Raw genomic sequence first — 16,193 nt, 5'->3', positions numbered from 1 at the left:
ATATACTCAATTAATATCCGGACATACATCACATACAATTTTAATTCAGACATATTTATTCTAAAAACTGTTTTACATGTCTCAGGGATTTGTCTCCCGGAATTCACTTGGTCTCGCCCTCCCCGCCCCTAGATCCTTCCAGAAGTCGCCGGCAGACCCGTGTGACTTGCAGCCAAGCCACGCTCTACTTTTTCCTCATAAAAATCATAATCTGTACTTTCCACGACTCCATCGGGGTCTCAGTCCTTCAGCAACATGTCGAGTTTAGGGACTCTGGCGTTTGATGACTATGGAAGGCCATTTATCATCATCAAGGACCAGGACAAGAAGACACGGCTCTCGGGCCTTGACGCGTTGAAGGTACAATGGGCTAGCTAGCTTTACACACTGTGCGACATAGATCTCTGCTTCTCAGAATTATTTGTGATAAGTAACCTAGTTCGTTTCATGCCATATCCATTTATATGATGCATCTTAAGTAACACGCAAACCCCGGCCATCTACATCGTTTCAGCCAGCTCCAGAGAAATGCGTATGTTAGTTCGGAGCTTAACGGATGCTAACCCATCCGCCCATGTGCTTTTCAAGATGTTTTCCCTCACGTCTGGACCGTGCTTGTCTGCGGCGTTGCCGGTTTCTTTGTCTTATATGCATATTAAATTCGCCTGCTGACTTGATTCAGTCAATGCATCCCGACTTTGTTGGTACCCAACTACTAACTGCCATGACCATGCAGGATGTGAAGTCTTGGGGTACCGCTAATGCTAATTGACACATTGGCGTTGTTTTGCAGTCTCACATCATGGCAGCCAAGGCTGTGGCTTCCACCCTCAAGACGTCCCTTGGCCCCAACGGTGGGTACAACTTAAGGCCTATTTATATTAATGGGATACTTATCCCTGTGGATATTTGCAAGCAACCAGGCCCGTTATAATAACTGCGCCTGATTAAATTATTGCTGACGCATTGACACAAAAAAAAAATTCTCAATCAAACATGAAATGAATGCCTGACATGATTTACCCGCGATTAAACAATCGTCTTCGAATAGGCCTTGACAAGATGATGGTCGACCGTGATGGAGAAGTGACGGTGACCAACGACGGCGCCACCATTCTCGGCATGATGGATGTAGACCACCAGATTGCCAAGCTCATGGTTGAGCTATCCAAGTCACAGGATGATGAGATTGGTGATGGAACAACTGGAGTTGTTGGTAAGGAAAAATAATGTGTTTAACATGCAGGCCCTTCGAATTTCTAAAATCATGTGAATTAATAGTCAAGTGATCCTTGGGCTTGAAAAAGCTGGTGTTTTCGTTAAAGGGCTACTTATCAATTTATATTTTAGATGTTTTCATAAGTTACAAGTTATCATATTTATATGAAGGCCAAGAAAATAATTTACCATCGCCCTGAGAATGCCATTTCTACTTTATGGAGAGGATTTTCATGTTCAAATGTGTATTGAATAATATATTACCATTTGAAGATTTTGTATTTTTTTTATTCTACAAAAGAACGCAATAGAACACCTCCAATATGTACAAAGCATTTGACATTAGTATGAAAATTCCAAATTTTTAATGGAGATGCTTGAAACAAAATATGTTTCAGTGAGTGAATAAAAAAAACTTTCTTCAGCATTTAATGGTGACATATCATACCACCACCAGCATGACTAGCTGATGGCAATATATTTAGGGGCCTGCCATCTGCTCTCAGCTAATGCGGCCTCAATACTGGGGTATTAATTCAGATATGTCCCCGAACTACAGTGCTGGCTGGGGCTCTCCTTGAGCAGGCTGAGCTTCTCCTGGACCGGGGGATCCACCCCATTCGTATCTCCGATGGGTACGATCAGGCGGCAGCCATTGCAATTAAGCAGCTGGACAAGATTGGCGAGACCTTCCCCTTTGATCCCAACAACAGAGAACCACTCATCCAGACTGCCATGACCACTCTGGGATCCAAAGTGTGAGTTCCCTCTACATGGTGGATTTTTTTTTAATTAAAAAATAGATATAATTTGCGGCCACTTCTTTCTTAATAATATGAAAGTGAAGAGAATGACAGGATAATGATCGGCTGTTGTATTCCAGGATCAATCGGTGCCACAGACAGATGGCTGAGATTGCAGTGAACGCTGTCCTCACCGTGGCCAGCATGGACAGAAAGGATGTAGACTTTGAGCTCATTAAGATGGAGGGCAAAGTGGGAGGCAAACTAGAGGACACGCAGCTCATTAAGGGAGTCATCATGGACAAAGAGTTCAGCCACCCGCAGATGCCAAAGGTACAAACAATCACCCATGCTGACTGAGATGCGGTTTCCAACATATGACCAAAATGTTAATTGCTGGTCATCTCTGCTTTCAGGTTCTGAAAGACACAAAAATCGCTATCCTCACCTGCCCGTTTGAGCCCCCAAAGCCCAAGACCAAGCATAAGTTGGATGTGACCTCTGTTGAGGACTACAGAGCACTTCAGAAGTACGAGAAGGAAAAGTTCTTGGAGATGATCAAGCAGGTCAGTGTGGCTACATCGACGCCCTCCCAACATAAGTGTTGAATGGAGTGACTGCCACGTTTGGCTGAGCGTCTCTCCATCTGAACTGACTTTTAATGTTTTGGTGTTGCATAGGTGAAGGATAATGGGGCCACCTTGGCTATCTGTCAGTGGGGCTTTGATGACGAGGCGAACCATCTGCTTCTGCAGAATGAGCTGCCTGCAGTGCGCTGGGTCGGAGGGCCTGAGATTGAGGTACATGAAAAGTAAAAAAAAAAACAATTAACCTGCTTTAAGGGGTTGAAACTGAGCACCCGTATTGTGCCCAGTCTTGACTTGTGTCGAGTCGCTAACCTTACATTATCAAATTATTTTTTTTCCGTAGCTCATTGCCATCGCCACCGGAGGGCGTATCGTTCCACGTTTCAGCGAGCTGACACCTGAGAAGCTGGGCGCGGCCGGTGTGGTGAAGGAGATCTGCTTCGGTACCACCAAGGACCGCATGCTGGTCATCGAGGAGTGCAAGAACTCCCGGGCCGTGACCATCTTCATTCGCGGGGGCAACAAGATGGTGGGCGTGTTTTTCCCTTTGTTCCTTATTTCTTTACTTGGATAGTGGAACAAAGCATTTACATTATTATTATTATTTTTTTTTTTTGCTCCAATCAGATCATCGAGGAAGCCAAGCGTGCACTCCACGATGCTCTGTGCGTCATCCGCAACTTGGTCAGAGACAACCGCATCGTGTATGGAGGTGGAGCATCTGAGATTGCATGTGCCCTGGCTGTCAACAAGGCTGCAGATAAGGTATTGCATCGTCTTGCACATTAATTGTATTGTGATGCTGTTTTGGTATATTGTAATCAAGTGTTAAAAGTTCAGTTTGGTTTATTCGGACGCACCACACCCTCTAACTTGAGTGCCCACCCTTTGCCCCTCAGTGTCCGTCTCTGGAGCAGTATGCCATGAGGGCCTTCGCCGATGCCCTCGAGGTCATCCCTATGGCCCTGGCAGAGAACAGTGGGATGAACCCCATCCAGACCATGACAGAGGTCCGAGCCAAGCAGGTCTCCGAGAACAAGCCCCACCTTGGCATCGACTGCATGCACGCTAACACCAACGGTAAGATAGCCGGTTCATCTGTCTTTTTTTTCCAAAATTGTGACTGCCAATTATAGACGAACTGAAACTAAATCCAAACTTCTTCCTCCACAGACATGAAGCAGCAACACGTGATTGAGACACTGATTGGCAAGAAGCAGCAGATCTCTCTGGCCACTCAGGTGGTTAAGATGATCTTGAAGATCGACGACATCCGAAGCCCAGGCGAGGTTGAAGAATAAAGGCCAGGCCCAGGAGTGCGAGAAGACTTGGCAGGTTTCTAGATCCCCCACCACCACTCCCCTGTTCTAAGATGCTCTAGAACTGTCTCTGGCACTTCCCGAGCACTATGTTCAAACCGTACTGCGTACCGCTATTTATCATTTGATATGAAATACTGTTGTCGCTCTGAAGTCACCATTAAAGTTTGTTTCCAAAATCTTAGTGATGATTGTGATTCTCCCTTGATTTTAAAAGAAAGCTTTCATTATGCCCAGATCACTAAATACAAGGGCATATGGCACATAATTAAACCAGTCTAGCAAAGTGATTTTTAAATGGGCTTATATTATTGAGTTCATCTGCCATGCATCACAAATCCTGGAACAATAACATACCTTAATCATTTGTCCAAACATTGTTGATATAATTAGGAAATCTCTTATGAGCCAATTGTGCTTTTATGCCTGAACATGTAGAATGTATTTTCAGCATCCCTACTTTCAGTCTCAAAGCATGCATTAGCCATTTGCTGTTACCTTGAAAATTGCCAGTTGCATAGTTCATTTTAATTTTAATTTACTTTGGGATTCTGACCTGGGATGGTCAAGGGAATTTAACCACATTGTGCAGCGAGAAATATTGCTGGCCAACAGTGGGATTTAACGGATATTGGTGGCAAAATGTTTTTAAAAGAACAAACCAATACACATTCAAGTGGTGACCAGTGAGCCCAATATATGGGGAATTGCCTTGAACTGCCACCACTTTGCGGCACAGGGACCAAGAGTTACCCCTGGCCTGATGACGAGCGATTGACGTCTGCAAACTATTTATGCAGTGATATCTTATTTTTGGTGCTAAAAGTAAATCTTGGTGTAATTCTTGTTTGTTTCAGCTGTGACCATGTTTGGTTCAGGGATTTTTTTTTTGTTAAACTTCAAAGTTAGATTTATATAAATCTGGGTTGTAGAGTCAAATCAAAATGAACCCACTAGGGGACCTTTTATTGCAGCAGCCAGGTAAAAACATTCAATCCATCAAATACTACATACCAGACAGGTGACGGTACAATGCAGGATCAATTCATGTAAAGACTAGTAAATTACTGCGTGCAGGAAGGGCTTAGTGCAGACATTTGTACCATTTCCGAGGGAGTCCTGGCCAAGAAGGCAGCATAAAAACGTAAAAGTTTCACATTTAAAGAAAACTTCATATTTAAAATAAAATCCACGACAAACCAGACAAATCACTTTGGGGTGGTCCACAGTTTGGGGAACGCCCAGTCTATTGTCAACAAGATCGACAAACTCGGACTGAGGCTTCACATTCTAACAGGATTCGTGGCTGTGCTTTGTCTTCACCAAAACCTGGCTGATTCCGAACATCCCTGACGCTGCTATTGAGCTAGCAGGCCGGACTGTTTACCGAGCGGACCAAACAGCTTACTCCGGTAAGGATAAAGGCGGCGGTGTGTGCATATATGTCCGTAACTCATGGTGCACCACCACTGACATTGAGACATTTTGCTTCCCGGACTTGGAGTTTATTACAGTTAAATGCAGACTGTTTTATCTGCCAATGGAGTTTACAGTGGGCTCAGGCCAGCAGCCTTTGGGGTCGTCCACAGTGGTCTCATGGGTTTTCCACAGTGGCTCATGGTTAGTCCACAGTGGGCTCAGGGCAGCAGCCTTTGGGGTAGTCCACAGTGGGCTCAGGGCAGCAGCCTTTGGGGTAGTCCACAGTGGGCTCAGGGCAGCAGCCTTAGGGGTAGTTCACATTGAACTCAGGGCAGCAGCAGCCCTTGGGGTAGTCCACAGTGGGCTCAGGGCAGCAGCCTTAGGGGTAGTTCACATTGAACTCAGGGCAGCAGCAGCCCTTGGGGTAGTCAACAGTGGGCTCATGGCAGCAGCCCTTGGGGTAGTCCACAGTGGGCTCATGGCAGCAGCCCTTGGGGTAGTCAACAGTGGGCTCAGGGCAGCAGCCCTTGGGTAGTCCACAGTGGGCTCAGGGCGGCAGCTGCCTTTGAGGTAGCCCACATTGAGCTGAGGGCAGCAGGTAGTCCACAGTGGGCTCAGGGCATTAGTCCACAGTGGGCTCAGCGCATTAGTCCACAGTGGGCTCAGCGCAGCAGCCCTTGGGGTAGTCCACAGTGGGCTTAGGGCAGCAGCCCTTGGGATAGTCCACAGTGGGCTCAGGACGGCAGCTGCCTTTTGAGGTAGTCCACACCGGGCTGGGGTAGTAGTCTACACTGGGCTCAGCGCAGCAGTCCACAGTGGGCTCAGGGCAGTAGTCCACACCGGGCTGGGGTAGTAGTCTACACTGGGCTCAGCGCAGCAGTCCACAGTGGGCTCAGGGCAGTAGTCCACACCGGGCTGGGGTAGTAGTCCACTCGGGGCAGGGCAGCTGCTGGTCCAGGCTGCTTACAGGGCAGCAACTGTTGGGCTGGTCCACACGGGGCTCAGGCCAGCAGCGGCTGTTGGGCTGGTCCATGTGTGAATCTGTCACTCCTGGTCCCCATGGCAGAAGAAGGATCCCAAAACCGACTTGAAGAACCGCTTTGCTCTGCCCTGTTTCTTCTTTTTCTTTTGGGTGAAATCTGAAAATGACACCAAAACAGGACATTAATGTTTTAGCATAAAATACAAACGTGTAGACTAAGGCTTTAGACTTCTGACAAACCTAGTGGGATGTCTGCTACCGCTGGCTTGACCTCCACAGTCTCCGCCGCAACCCCAAGGGAAGCAGTAGGTATTGATGCAGTGCTATCAAATAAAAAAAATCAAGAGAAAAGATTTTAATATATTTTAATTCCATCAACAAATCCTGATAAAAAAGACAATAAAGCAGTGCATGAGCCCAGGACCAAATGATTGTTGAAAGCATAATATTAGGAAGCAAATCAATAGCGGATCTAGGAAGCATTGAAGAGTGAATGGCCGACCTACCCTTTGCCACTGTCTGTGTTGTCTAATGGGGCCTCCCTCTGTTCTTCTGACATAGAAGGTGTGTGGCTCCCAGGTAGGCTGCAGGGCTGGTCCACAGTGGGCTCAGGACAGCTGCTGTTTGGCTGGGCCGCAATGGGCTCACTGAAGCTGCTGCAGGGCTGGTCCACAGCGGGCTCAGGACAGCTGCTGTGAAGCTGGACCACAGTGGGCTCAGGACAGCTGCGGTGAAGCTGGACCACAGTGGGCTCAGGACAGCTGCTGCAGGGCTGGACATCAGTGGGCTCAGGACAGCTGCTGCAGGGCTGGACCATCATGGGCTCACTGAAGCTGCTGCAGGGCTGGACCACAGTGGGCTCAGGACAGCTGCTGCAGGGCTGGACATCAGTGGGCTCAGGACAGCTGCTGCAGGGCTGGACCACAGTGGGCTCAGGACAACTGCTGCAGGGCTGGACCACAGTGGGCTCAGGACAGCTGCTGTTTGGCTGGACCGCAATGGGCTCACTGAAGCTGCTGCAGGGCTGGTCCACAGCGGGCTCAGGACAGCTGCTGTGAAGCTGGACCACAGTGGGCTCAGGACAACTGCTGCAGGGCTGGACATCAGTGGGCTCAGGACAGCTGCTGCAGGGCTGGACCATCATGAGCTCACTGAAGCGGCTGCAGGGCTGGACATCAATGGGCTCAGGGCAGCTGCTGTGAGGCTGGTCCACAAATGGGTCAGAGCAGCTTCTACAGGGCTGGACCTCAATGGGCTCAGTGCAGCTTCTGCAGGGCTGGACCTCAATGGGCTCAGAGCAGCTGCTGTGAGGCTGGTCCACACTGGACTCAGGACAGCTTCTAAAGGGCTGGACCATCATGGGCTCACTGAAGCTGCTGTTGGGCTGGTCCACACTGGGCTCAGTGCAGCTGCTGTGAGGCTGGACCACAGTGGGCTCAGGGCAGCTGCTGCAGGGCTGGACCACAGTGGGCTCAGGGCAGCTGTTGCGGGGCTGGTCCACACTGGGCTCAGTGCAGCTGTTGTGGGGTTGGACCACACTGGGCTCAGTGCAGCTGCTGCAGGGCTGGACCATAGTGGGCTCAGGGAAGCTGAAGAAGGGATGCTTCAGCAGTGCGCGTGGTGTGATGCGCTGGTCACAATCCACATGGAGCATCCTCTTCAACAGGTCCTTGAAACTGGGCGGGATAGGTTGGCCTGGCCGATTTCCTGACTTCAGGTTAAAAGTGAAATGATTAAGAAGATGGGACACAAATGGCCAATGCATTTCCGTCTACAGCGTGACTGGATCAACACCTACCTCGACAACCTCCTCCATGAAGGTGTAAAAGAACGATCTGGGCCGGTCCTTCTTGGGCACCTTGATCATCATACTCTTCCTAAACTCCCGTTTTGTCTGGAAAATAGCCTCTGTTTTGGTTAACTTCTATTGACCCGTAGATACTGTTAGACAGGTGGACAGACAGACACGTATAGTGATACCTTGAGTCTCCAGAGCGATCCTTTGGTGAAGCACAAAGGAGTTTTGACGCCTTGTTCCAGCATAGCATCAGGAACCTCACCATGGGTCTGTATGATGTATGCCCACTGAAACACAAGTGAACACATCCTTCCTGTTAGCAGTCAACCCTTGGATTATGTGGGAGAATATTATTATTGTTCAGGGATTCAAAAATATTTCCAATGATCCCCAAAGACTTGTAATTTGGACACTGTCTTAGTGTAAAAGGTTTTTTGGTATTTTGACTTTGAAACACATTGTTAGAGTTACCATATCATACTCTGTGTAGCCGGGATAAATGGGGTCGCCAATTAACAATTCGGCTGTCAGGCAACCCAGGGACCACATATCAGTCATGCCTGTATATGGTAAACCCAGCATGACCTCTGGAGATCTGAAATGAAAGAAAGATAGGAAATTGGAGCAACCATTCTAATTAGTAACCAATAGGAACCAACCAAGTCAGGATGGCTGTCAGTTACTAACCTGTACCAGAGGGTCCCGAAATCGCGGCCAATTTTAGCCTGGGACACATGGATCGATAAGCCGAAGTCGATGATTTTGACTTGAGTGTCCTTTCCTGTCATCATGACGTTCTCCGGCTTCAGGTCGCAATGAATGACCCCACGGGTGCCAAGGTGGTAAAGGGCTGAGGCCAGCTGAAAATCAATATTTTATGACAGTTACCACACCGTCCTCCCTAGAACAGCTACAGTATGCTACCCTTATGGCTGCAAAGAACCGAGGTGAAGTAGTGTGTTCTGCCGATGGAGCAGCTTGAAATGTTTATTGTGTGTTGCTAATATTTTCCATATATGATGAGATACAGTCTGTGAGCCGAGAGGAGGACTTGGGAGCACTGGTTAGCAGTGTAAGAGCGTACTGTAAGTACAGAAAACGTCCACATAAGGGAAGAATGCATTGGATGAGGTAATGACATATGGATGATGGCTGGACAGAAGGGAGCATATGGGCTGAGGTCTTTCTTCTTGGGTTTCTTGGGTTGGTTGTGAGCTGGAGGGCTCAGGCCAAGATGTCTGCGCTCTCGGAAGACCCGGTCTGGGGAGTGGTTCTTTGGTTATTTTGCACACTAACTCAGGCTTTGTTCTTACTTGTTCGCAATTGATAATAACGTCTTTATCTTTCATACTTCAGACTTTCCCAACTCTCTTATTTTGTAAGTGTTAAATTCGGTTTACGGGGGTGCGATGGCCCAAAGAAAAAGGTGACGGCAATGTGTAGCTCCCCCTTTTCGGAAACCTTTCAGACCGCTTGCTATCCCAACGGAGGAGTACTGAAAATGGGAGCGTCTCAGCTCGTTTCCACCGAACGGTTTGGTGCGATCGGTGCGGCTTGGACCAGGATGGCTCGGTTGCGCGCCTTGTTCACACAACCTCCGTCCGTCGACGGCAGTGTCGGGAACGTTACTTTAAAAAAGTAATTAGTTATAGTTACGCACTACTTGTTCCAAAAAGTAGCCGAGATAGTAACTGAATAACTTTCTTTACACTATTTTCTCTTGGCCTTAATGTGTTAGATGGTTGAACTGCCCATTCAAGGCCCTGATATACTTCCAACTGAATTTTAATTTGCCTGGTGGCAAAGGCTGTGGAACATCTGCCGAATACTACAGAAAATGCCAACTTTTCATCAGATTGCGCCGGACTCGCCATTTTTGCTGCTTCATCGAATCTGTTTGGTGTGTGCGTGTGCGTGTGTGGCGCGCATGTCCTGGCTTGAGTGTAAAAACTGGCTCAGATTGGCTACCATGAAGCATGACTCTGCCTTAGCCAATCTTATCTCGTTCATCTCGTTGTTAACCCACCCGGTCTCCTCACTTAGTTTTTGTTTAGAGCCAGGGGTGCGTTCGGATTACGCAGTTTATTCAATCAATTCATGGTAACGCACCGCATTTAACGTACAGTAATGGTGACGGCGTTGTAACGACGGAAACAGTAATTAGTTCGATTACCCCTTTGGTCGTGGGTAATCGGCCGCCCTGGTCCAAGCCCTGGAAATGAGGCATTAATGTCCGCGTCCGAGTGACGGTTAAGCTTCCCGGAAACCTATAGTATTTTGCTAGGTTGTGTGGCGAATTTCATGTACAACATCATTATAACATTCATAACAGTTACACTAACTGTGCATTCACACCAAAAGCTGTAAAAGATGCAAAATCGTAGAAAATCAAAAATTGCCCAAAATAGCTCAAAACGCAACGCTGTATAAAATATTTAGAGCTCATATCGCTCTTGTGTTTTCTCGCGTATGTTTACTGGGACCACCCACGCCGACGAGAGACATCTAGATTCCGATTGGCTGGCGGTCATTTACAGCCGAAACGCTACTAGCTAATTTGCATAGAGTTGAGCTGTTTTCAACTCTCATTAACAGCTTTAAAGGCACCCAGTGCAACTTTATGTAAACATTCAATGAAAAATAAACATTCAATTTCTAGTCTTTTTTACACGTATTAAGTTGCAATAACTCCATACCATTACATATCGACATTCAAGGAGCAAAGATGAGACGTCGTTGTGTGGTGAGAACTGATAGAAAATCGTAAACAACAACAATCGCCGGTGGGGAGAAGCCATTTTTCCATTGACTGGAAGCCTGCTTTATTTATTGTAGGTTACAAAAAATAAAGAAAATGGCGGCATTGTTGTTGTTATCGATTTTGTATCAGTTCTCACCACACAACGACGTCTCATCTTTGCTGCTTAAATGTCGGTATGTAATGGTATGGAGTTATTGAAACTTACTACGTGTAAAAAAGACTAGAAATTGAATGTTTATTTTTAAGCCTCGAAAGTTGCACTGGGTGCCTTTAAAGCTATCGCTCCAAAACGCTTTACAGCTTTTGGCCGTGTTCACATCTAGCCTTTTTTTTTAAATCTGCCAGCGCTTGTTTTTCATTATATTCCTTTGGAGCAGAGCGTTTTTGAAAGGGCTGCAGCGCCTGCAGCGTCTCCCAGCGTGTTGAAAAAAGTTCAACTTTCAGGAAGAAAGCGGCCGACGTCAGGTGTCTTTTGGGCAACTGACCAATCACAAGCGGAACTTTGACACTTCGTCACGAAGGAAACTCTCAACTGTCAAAACAAGAAACAATGGCAGACAAATCCCTCGGGAAAGTGCCGTTGGAGCGATTAATAGTTGCAATTACACAGAGCATGTCGAGATCTACGACATGTCTAATGGGCCCTAGCCTGGATACATAGTAGGCGAGTAACGTCGGTTCTAGAATGGGTTCGCTGCTATAGGCGATAAAAACGCTCTCGGCGCTTTTAGGGCAAAAAACGCTGCCAGCTTTTCTTTTTGTTGAAAAAACGGTCGGCTCAACTTTTCCCTATTACAAAAAACGCTAGATGTGAACACGGCCTTTGGTGTGAACGCACAGTTAGACATGAGTCATGTCTAACTGTGCGTTCACACCAAAAGCTGTAAAGCGTTTTGAGCGATAAACGCCCATTCACTTTCTATTAGACATGAGCAATAAAGCGATTTGAGCGAAAAAACGCTTGAGCGATAGCTTTAAAGCTGTAAAGCTGTAAATGAGAGTTGAAAACGGCTCAACTCTATGCAAATGAGCTAGGAGCGTTTCGGCTGTAAATGACCGCAAGCCAATCGGAATGTAGATCTCTCGTCGGCGTGGGTGGTCCCAGTAAACATACGCAAGAAAACGCAAGAGCGATATGAGCTGTAAATATTTTGGACAGCGTTGCGTTTTGAGCTATTTGGCGATTTTGCATCATTTACAGCTTTTGGTGTGAAACGACGGTTTTCACGGGTCGTAACCATGGGGATGACACGCCCCCCTGTTTCCTAAAACTCTCGACCCGATGCTCAGTGTCCGAATTCCAGCTAAAACAGATTCACTGGCTCTTAAAATTGACAAGCTAACCTTATAACCACCCGCATCATTTCTTTATTACTTGTATAAAAAATGCTGCTTACAGTGAGGGTGTTCTCCGCCCTGCCTGGAGGCGGAGCTAGCAGTCTGCGTCTATCAGCAGTTAGTCTGGCTGAACGGAAGTGGACAGCGTCTATTGCCTAGCGTCGGATTTCACCGCTACTCCTCCCCTTCCGGTTGCTGGCATTTCCCCCCGGCACTATATTTTGAGTTAAAAACTGCGGATTTCGCCGATAGCTGACAAGTTTGCACCCTTCCACCACAGTACCAAAGACCAAAGTTTAATGATTGAATCCAGTATTTTACACAATAATAAGACACACGCAAGAAAACACAAAATACTACAATGTATTTTGTTTCGAGAGCAACGACGACAGTCCAATTGTGTTGAGGTCGAGGTCCAACCTCACCTGTGCTACTATATGCTTGATCTGCATCAGAGGCAGAGTGTTGTCTGCTGTCTGCTCAACGAAGTCCATGAGAGACTGTTCCAGGAGCTCAAACACCAGACAGATGTGGGGACCGTGCTTGAAGACCCCCATCCATCTCACAATCCCACACCTGTCCGGGTCCAGAAATCGGAGCAACCTCAGCATGATAAGCTGAGAATAAAGAGCAGGTTGAGGAGATATTTTACAATGCGATATCACATGAAGAAATAGTACCAAAAAGAAACAAACACAATTAGAATTTTAGCAATATATATTTTAAAAACTATATATTTATGTGTTTTGTTTTACCTCTTGCTTAGCTGCAGCTAACAGCTTTGGGTGTTTTTTTATGATCTTAACAGCCACCTTTTCATTAGTGGTTGTTCGGACACATCTGACCACCTTCCCAAAGCTTCCTTCCCCCAGGAAGTCTTCCACCAGGTAGGAGGAAGACTCGGTGGTTAGCAGGTCGCCTATTGACACAGAGACTGATTGATCTGGGAGGGAGGGAGGGAGGGAGGGAGGGAGGGAGGGAGGGAGGGAGGGGGGGGAGAGAGAGAGAGAGAGAGAGAGAGAGAGAGAGAGAGAGAGAGAGAGAGAGAGAGAGAGAGAGAGAGAGAGAGAGAGAGAGAGAGAGAGAGAGAGACACACACACACACACACACACACACACACACACACACACACACACACACACACACACACACACACACACACACACACACACACACACACACACTCAAAGAGAGAATAGGACGAGGGGAAAGATATAGAGAGAGAGGACAACAGGAATTAGAAAACGCCTATATTTACATGAAAGCAACATCCGAAGATTGGTTTGTAAATGTTGCAAAGAAATTGTATTGTGTACTGTAATTGTAAAAAAAAAAAAAATTGCTAACTAGTTTATGATTATTTATTTTCTCGTAGGCTACGTCGGGCCGTTAACGAAATGTGCGTTAATGTTTCATTAACGAAAGAATTCCGTTTAACGTTACGGTTTAAACGTCAATTGATCATATCGGGTTAACACAAAATAGGAGGTTCTTCCAAGGGAACCTACATTTCGACGGTTTGTGTCTTAGCAGCGCCCACCAGGTGAGAAAAAGACACGCATGTTTAATGTCGCGACCAGCTACCTGCTGTGAGGGTATTTCCTAGTCATCCAGAAAGGATGCCACGTTTTGAAACACAAACAATTTTCTTTCGATTATCTTTCTACAAGTGCAACTTGTATCGAGATTGAACGTGCGTCTTTATCTGAACTGAAGGTGGCGGTGTTGAGCCGAAGCGCTCTCGGAAGACCCGAAGCGTTCACAGCGGTACACCAAAAATATACTGGTCTGCACAGAGCAGGGAACTCACCGTCCATACTTCACTAGGAAAAAGTCACAAGTCGTTTTGCACAATGTCTCTCTTTTTCAAAAAGCTCTCTCTCTCTCTCTCTCTCTCTCTCTCTCTCTCTCTCTCTCTCTCTCTCTCTCTCTCTCTCTCTCTCTCTCTCTCTCTCTCTCTCTCGACTACACGCAATGTCAAATGTTTTCTCTGCACAAACACAAGATATCGCTTACGAAACAAATTGTGACGTCATATTTGTAAATGCATAATTCTAAATGGATGTTAATTGGTTGCTATGAGTGTTATTAGGAACGTTGTAGTTACGTGACAAGAAAAATACTATCAATCGAAAAAACTGCCAACTGATGAACAAAAAGGCCCCTGGCCCAATCATTCTCCAACAGCCATTGGATCATGCAAGACATGCGATGTGAAATGTAAAATGTAATAAATTCTACATACAAGTGAATGAGCTATGGGGATGAACATTAATTATGTTTGTTTTCTGTCAGATTGACTAATTCTCAACTGTTTTATACATCATTGAATTGTTTGAATCATGTGCATGCATTCTAGACATTTTCGACATGATAATATAATAACCCATGTTATGTAAAAATGGATCATGGTTGGAGATAATTTTCTACACCAGTTCCAAAAGCGAATAATAATACCAAAAAATAAAGCATGTGAGAATACATTTCTCGACAAGAAAATAAACGCATTCTCAACAATCTAGCTATATGTTGGTTTTTTGTAGGCTACGTACAAAATTTGCGCTCCCGTTTTAAAATGTCCCGGCAATCTGAAAGCATTCAGTTTAACGTTACAGTTTCAACGCCAATTGATAAACCGGGATAACACGAAAATGGTTTTAGGAGGTTCTTCCAAGGGAACCTACATTTCGATGATTTGTGTCTTGGCAGCACCCCCATCAGGTAAAAAAAAGACACGCATGTTCAATGTCGAGACCAGCTACCTGCTGTGAGGGTAAATCCTCGTCATCCAGAAAGGATGCCAAGTTTTGAAACACAAACAGTTTTCTTTCGATTAATCTTTCTACAACTGCAACTCGTATCGAAATTGAACGTGCGTCTTTCTCTGAACTGAGGGTGGCGGTGTTGAGCCGAGGCGCTCTCGGAAGACCCGAAGCGTTCACAGCGGTACACCAAAAATATACTGGTCTGCACAGAGCAGGGAACTCACCGTCCATACTTCACTAGAAAAAAGTCGAAAGTCGTTTTGCACAATATCTCTATTTTTCAACAAAAGCTGCTCTCTCTCGACTACACGCAATGTCAAATGTTTTCTCTGCACAACACAATATATCGCTTAGGAAACAAATTGTGACGTCATATTTGTAAATGCATAATTCTAAATGGATGTTGATTGGTTGCTATGAGTGTTATTACGAACGTTTTAGTCACGTGACAAGAAAAATACCATCAATAGAAAAAACTGCCAACTGATAAACAAAAAGGCCCCTGGCACGAATATCATCACGTAGTGAGGATGTCTCCCAACTGTCTCTGATGGAGTGAGTGAATGTGTTCTGTAACATACATTTTGTATATCCAACGAAGTCTTGGAGACATTGGGAAGTTTGTAATAACATGCTGTAACGGGAAGGCACTTGTAGGGGGACTGTATTGTAATAACACATATGAAAACAGAAGAATCCTCTCTAGGCAATAAGGTTCTTATCCGTACTTTAATAAAAAAAACAAAAAAAAAAACATTAGGATCCCTATCAGGGCCGCTAACCGGCTTACCAAAAGGTATATTGCAGACAATCTTCCACTCTCCTGTCTTTCCTCTGCAACCACACAAATTTGCTATACATCTGAAGGCTACTAATCTCACGTCCAAGTCGTTAATTTGTATCCAACTGGCAGAGGCATACGGTCAGGGAAAATCAAACAGAAGGGGCTCTATCTATCTATCCTGGATGCATTATCGGTCTATTATATCTACGTATGGGTGGATCACTTATTCGCCACTAGATGGAGCCGGAGGGCAGGCATGGTAATCCTCTCCTTCCACGAACTATTCTAAATTATTCAATTAATTCCCCACCATACATTACAAATAGTTATTGCTGTTAAACCACAGTATTGGTTAAAAGCTGTGAATAAACCCCTTATTTGACTAGTACACAGAGATGTAGTTCAAGGTTGCAGTACCAAAGGCACGGCGTCTGTGGGGAGACAGAAAGTATCCATGCAGGCTATTGGCAGTGCGTTG

The 16,193-nt window shown here is 45.9% G+C and overlaps 2 protein-coding genes across 2 annotated transcripts; one reads left to right on the top strand and one right to left on the bottom strand.

Annotated features, from left to right (window-relative positions):
• Positions 1–123: 123 nt before the first annotated feature.
• cct5 (chaperonin containing TCP1, subunit 5 (epsilon)) lies at positions 124–4,051 on the top strand. Its single transcript, XM_060045262.1, has 11 exons — positions 124–360; positions 794–854; positions 1,052–1,216; positions 1,778–1,976; positions 2,102–2,294; positions 2,378–2,527; positions 2,642–2,761; positions 2,892–3,077; positions 3,176–3,313; positions 3,448–3,628; positions 3,722–4,051. The coding sequence occupies exons 1-11, from the start codon at positions 256–258 to the stop codon at positions 3,847–3,849; spliced, it is 1,626 nt and encodes a 541-aa protein (XP_059901245.1). The 5' UTR covers positions 124–255; the 3' UTR covers positions 3,850–4,051.
• Positions 4,052–4,846: 795 nt separating this feature from the next.
• Positions 4,847–8,139, bottom strand: LOC132452946 (uncharacterized). Its single transcript, XM_060045780.1, has 4 exons — positions 8,067–8,139; positions 6,775–7,979; positions 6,509–6,591; positions 4,847–6,425 (listed from the first exon to the last, which is right to left on the bottom strand). Exons 1-4 carry the CDS (start codon positions 8,136–8,138, stop codon positions 6,331–6,333), a joined length of 1,455 nt encoding a protein of 484 aa, XP_059901763.1. The 5' UTR covers position 8,139; the 3' UTR covers positions 4,847–6,330.
• Positions 8,140–16,193: the final 8,054 nt, after the last annotated feature.

This window comes from Gadus macrocephalus, chromosome 23 (genome assembly GCF_031168955.1).
Source record: "Gadus macrocephalus chromosome 23, ASM3116895v1".
Classification (NCBI taxonomy): domain Eukaryota; kingdom Metazoa; phylum Chordata; class Actinopteri; order Gadiformes; family Gadidae; genus Gadus; species Gadus macrocephalus.
The sequence above is the reverse complement of the archived record's forward strand: the minus strand, read 5'-3'. Positions and strand labels throughout refer to the sequence as shown.